This window comes from Micromesistius poutassou (assembly GCF_964030765.1).
Source record: "Micromesistius poutassou genome assembly, chromosome: 3".
In the NCBI taxonomy this organism is placed as follows: Eukaryota; Metazoa; Chordata; class Actinopteri; order Gadiformes; family Gadidae; genus Micromesistius; species Micromesistius poutassou.
Genome location: NC_140273.1, coordinates 14385936 through 14390935, shown reverse-complemented (window position 1 = coordinate 14390935; position 5000 = coordinate 14385936). Strand labels below are relative to the sequence as shown.

Genomic DNA, 5000 nt, shown 5'->3' with positions numbered 1-5000 from the left:
TTTATTTTAATGGCTCCTCTTCCTCATTCTCCTCCTTATCACCCACCTCCTCCTCCTCTTCTCCCCTCATATCCCCTTCTCCCCCTGTTCTTCTCCCCTTTCTCGTCTCCTTTTCCCCATCTTCCCCTCTCCCCTCCCCCTCCCCCATCTTCCCCTCTCCCCTCTTCCCTCCACCTCTCCCCTCCCCTTGCTCCCCTCCTCCCCTGCTCTTCTCCCCTTTCCCTTCTCCTTTCTCCCCTCTGCCCTCCCCCTCCCCCTGGTCCCATCCGCCTCTCTCTTCTCCCCTCTCCCCTCTCTCCTCCTCCCTCTCCTCCCCCTCTCCCCTCTCCCCTCTCCTCCTCTCCCCCCTCTCCTCCCCTCTCTCTCCCCTCTCCCCTTCTCCTCCTCTCCCCCTCTCCTCCTCTCCCCTCTCCTCCTCTCCCTCCTCTCCTCCTCTCCCCCCTCTCCTCCTCTCTCCCCTCTCCTCCTCTCCCCTCTCCCTCTCCTCCCCCTCTCCTCCCCCCTCTCCTCCCCCCTCTCCTCCTCTCCCCTAGCCATGCGGGAGACCAAGGAGGCCTTGGAGAGCATCGGCACCTCCCTGGACACCCTGCAGGAGGGCACGACGCGGCTGCAGCTCAGCCTGTCCAACGAGCGCGCCTCGCTGTCCAACACGCTGTCCGACCCGGCCTGCACCAACGGAGCCGTGTCCCACACATGCAACACCATTCGCTCCACCCTCGGCCAGCTGGGGTCCGGGGCAGACTTCTCCACGGTAACGCCAGCCAACACGTACACCCGATCTGCCCGACCAAAAGGTTCTGGGTTGGATCTGCAGCCCCTGTGGGTGTTCTAGAGTGAGATGCTTCACCCTCACTGGGTCCTGAATGAATCAATAATAATAGTATATGAATGCAATAGTATATTTTGTTGTATTTCTTTAGACAGATAGACTTTATGTTCAGTAACACGGGTAAAAAACACATGCACGTATTGAAACAGTGCATGAATACAGGCTGGAATGACTAACGTATTACACAGTATACATTCTTTCCCCACTTTAAAAATGTTTGCAATGACAATTTAGTGTTTTTTTAATTTTCATGGTATGCTTTTTCCTCTTTTCTCTCATGCCGTCAGCTTCCGGACGTTAGTCGGCAACTGATTAACGTCGACGCGCTCCTCAAAACGGACCTGAGCAACATCATCCAGAAGGTGGGTCTGCACAGCTCTCCGTCTCTGTCCTCCTCCTCCAGCACCCACATCATCCACCCCACCCCCACCCCCCACACCCCAGGGTCTAACCAGCCCACTCTGACCCCTCGCTGGTGTCCCCTTGCAGGGCTACGCCTCCTTCAACGACACGCCGAGACTTGTGCAGGAACAGACCAAGAACATCGTGGCCGGTATACACATGCATGCATACACGTGTCTTCTATCCAAATGACAGCAGAGCTGCGAGGAGTTGGCTGTATTCTCCTTTTTAGTTGGTTCATTTGGATGGTCCATGCCACCAACTCCTCGAGCTCTGCTGTCATTTGGATAGAAGACTGCAATTCTGTGTTGCTTTATTTAGATGTCTTTAAATGGTTTCACTGGTTTAAGCGTCAGTCTTGACTTTCCAGAGGCCGTTTCGGTCTGCATGGACATTCTGCCTGTTCACTCTTTTCTCACTTTCACGTGCTTTTCATTTTCCTTACCTTCGACACCTGAATGAAATCACAGCGCTGCCTCGTAAGTTATCCCTGTGTCTCTCGTACCCCTCTGCCCCTAAACCGCTGCTCCACCAAACCTCACCGCTGCAGACATGTAGAAAAACGTTCCGTTAGAGTACCTCTTTTGTACATTTGAATGTACATGAATAAGTAACATAGAAGGCAGGATGTGGTTGTTGTTTGTGTCGTGTGTGTGTGTGTGTGTGTGTGTATGTTGCTTTATATTTAGGTTTAGGTGTAGGTTGTGTGTGTGTGCGTGCTGCTTTATATTTACGTTTAGGTTTAGGTTTCTGTGTTTAGGAAGAAATGGCTATGTGTGCATGTGTGTGTGTGTGTGTGTGTGTGTATGTTAGTGCATATTTGTGTGTCTTTCTGTGTCTTATGGAATGTGTGATGTGTGTGTGTGTGTGTGTGTGTGTGTATGTATGTATGTATTTATGTGTGTGTGTGTGTGTGTGTGTGTGTGTGTGTGTGTGTGTGTGTGTGTGTGTTTTTGTGTGTATATGTGTGCCTGTGTACATTAACTTTATTTATGTTTCTCTGTGTGCTTGGAGGGGTCAAAGTCATGCTGGACAGGATTGGAGGAGAGATCGTGGACTTCGCTAAGATGTTTCCGGTGGAGGCGGCTATGGCCAACTTCACCATCTAACCAAGGACAGCAGCAAATTGAATCCCACTACGCCCAGATCGACCAGCTAGACTTCTACAGGTCTGTGTGTGTCTGTGTGTCTATATTTGTCTATATTATATATATATTATATATATATATTGTCTATATTTGAGTGTGAGTTTAACTGTGGTTTCTATTTATAATGGTGTGGTCACAATCTGGTTTAGCTGGGACACTAAAAACACAAATTATCTACTTGTTTGTGTGTGTCTGTGTGTGTGTGTGTGTGTCTGTGTTGTGTGTGTGTGTGTGTGTGTGTGTGTGTGTGTGTGCACATATGTCTGTGTATGTTTATGTGTGTGTGTGTGTGTGTGTGTGTGTGTGTGCGTGTGTGTGTGTGTGTGTGTGTGTGCACATATGTGTGTGCATCTGTGTATGTTATTGTGTGTGTGTGGGTGTGTGTCTGTGTGTGTGTGTGTGTGTACACTTGTGTGCATCTGTGTATGTTAATGTGTGTGTGTGTGTGTGCGTGCGCGCGCGTGTGTGTGTGTGTTCCAGGTGGATCGGCTGCGTGGCGGCGCTGTGCATGGTGGTCCTCGTCGTGTCCTTTAACCTCCTGGGCCTGCTCTGCGGCAGCTGTGGCTATGACAAACAGGCCACGCCCACCAACCGCGGCTGCCTTTCAAACACGGGCGGCAACCTGCTGATGGCGTACGTTACCATGGCACCACTCCTTTCCATAGACGTTAATGTGTCGGCGTTGTTTAGTAGGCCCGCTGTTGAGCAAAGAGTTTGCAATGGGCAGACTTTAAGTTGGAAGGAAAAGTCGTTTGTAATACTTTATGATGTAATTCAGTAAGTAAGCAAAGAGATTTAATTTCATGGCATTATTGAATGATTATCCTTCTCCTTATTGTTCTCCATTTGTTTCTCTCTCTCTCTCTCTCTCTCTCTCTCTCTCTCTCTCTCTCTCTATCAGTGGTGTGGGGTTCAGCTTCCTCTTTGCTTGGGCGCTTATGGCAGGGGTCACTACCTTGTTTGTTGTCGGGGGCAACGTGGAGAAGCTGATTTGTGAACCTCTGGCAAACCGGCAGCTGTTCCAGGTAGAGCATGGAAACCCGTCGTCACATCTTCCCCCTCTTTTCTCCAAACTCCTTCTTTTCTTTTCTTGTTTGCATTTCCCACTTTGAAAAGTTCCCACTTAAAAGACGATTAACCTGATCCTGATACTAGAACTATAGAGAATTGATCTTACTATACATGGTTTTATGTGAGCATGTGAGTGTGTGTGTGTGTGAGCATGTGTGTGTGTGTGTGTGTGTGTGTGTGTGTGTGTGTGTGTGCTTGTGTGCATGTGTGAGTGTGTGTGTGGTGCATGTGTGTCTGCTTTAATGCTTTAATGCCTTAATGTGTGTGTATGTGTGTGTGTGTGTGTGTGTGTGTGTGTGTGTGTGTGTGTGTGTGTTTTTGTGTGTATCGGTGCTTGCATGCATGTGCATGCGTGTTTAGATCATAGACACCCCGTACATCATGCAACCCGGCACGAAGAACTTCCTGCCTAACATGCTGTTCCAGAACCCAAACATTGACCTGACCGTGGGCAGCATGTACCGGTACGGTCCCACAACACAGCCACACACCCACAACACAACAGCCACCACACACAGGGCCGCCACAGTGTGTGTGACCACAGTGTGACCACAGTGTGTGATCAGTGTGTGTGTGACCACAGTGTGTGTGACCAGTGTGTGTGTTACCATAGTGTGTGTTACCATGGTGTGTGTGACCACAGTGTGACCATAGTGTGTGACCAGTGTGTGTGACCAGTGTGTGTGACCATAGTGTGTGTGACCAGAGTGTGTGTTACCATAGTGTGTGAGACCAGTGTGTGTGACCACAGTGTGTGTGACCAGTGTGTGACCACAGTGTGTGACCAGTGTGTGTGTGTGTGACCAGTGTGTGTGTGTGTGACCAGAGTGTGTGTTACCATAGTGTGTGAGACCAGTGTGTGTGACCACAGTGTGTGTGACCAGTGTGTGACCACAGTGTGTGACCAGTGTGTGTGTGTGTGACCAGTGTGTGTGTGTGACCACAGTGTGTGACCAGTGTGTGACCACAGTGTGTGTGTGACCAGTGTGTGACCACAGTGTGTGTGACCAGTGTGTGTGTGACCAGTGTGTGACCACAGTGTGTGTGACCATAGTGTGACCAGAGTGTGTGACCAGTGTGTGTGTGTGACCAGTGTGTGACCAGTGTGTGACCACAGTGTGTGACCACAGTGTGTGACCACAGTGTGTGACCACAGTGTGTGTGACCATAGTGTGACCAGAGTGTGTGATCAGTGTGTGTGTTACCATAGTGTGTGTGACCAGTGTGTGACCACAGTGTGTGTGACCAGTGTGTGTAACCACAGTGTGTGACCAGAGTGTGTGTGACCAGTGTGTGTGTGACCAGTGTGTGACCAGAGTGTGTGTGACCAGTGTGTGACCACGGTGTGTGTGTGACCACAGTGTGTGTGACCACAGTGTGTGACCAGTGTGTGTGTGTGACCACAGTGTGTGTGACCAGTGTGTGTGTGACCACAGTGTGTGTGTGTGTGTGTGTGACCACAGTGTGTGTGTGTGTGTGTGTGTGTGTGTGTGTGTGTGTGACCACAGTGTGTGTGTGTGTGTGACCAGTGTGTGTAACCACAGTGTGTG

At 50.1% G+C, this 5000-nt stretch overlaps 1 protein-coding gene across 1 annotated transcript in view; it reads left to right on the top strand.

Moving 5' to 3' along the window:
* prom1b (prominin 1 b) overlaps positions 1–5000 on the top strand; it is a gene marked incomplete at both ends in the record, with an annotated part of 21859 nt that overhangs the window by 9437 nt on the left and 7422 nt on the right. Inside the window, 8 exon segments of the mRNA XM_084465778.1 lie at positions 534–751; positions 1117–1191; positions 1319–1382; positions 2246–2336; positions 2338–2400; positions 2860–3012; positions 3281–3404; positions 3811–3914. Coding sequence (XP_084321904.1) covers positions 534–751; positions 1117–1191; positions 1319–1382; positions 2246–2336; positions 2338–2400; positions 2860–3012; positions 3281–3404; positions 3811–3914 — 892 coding nt within the window.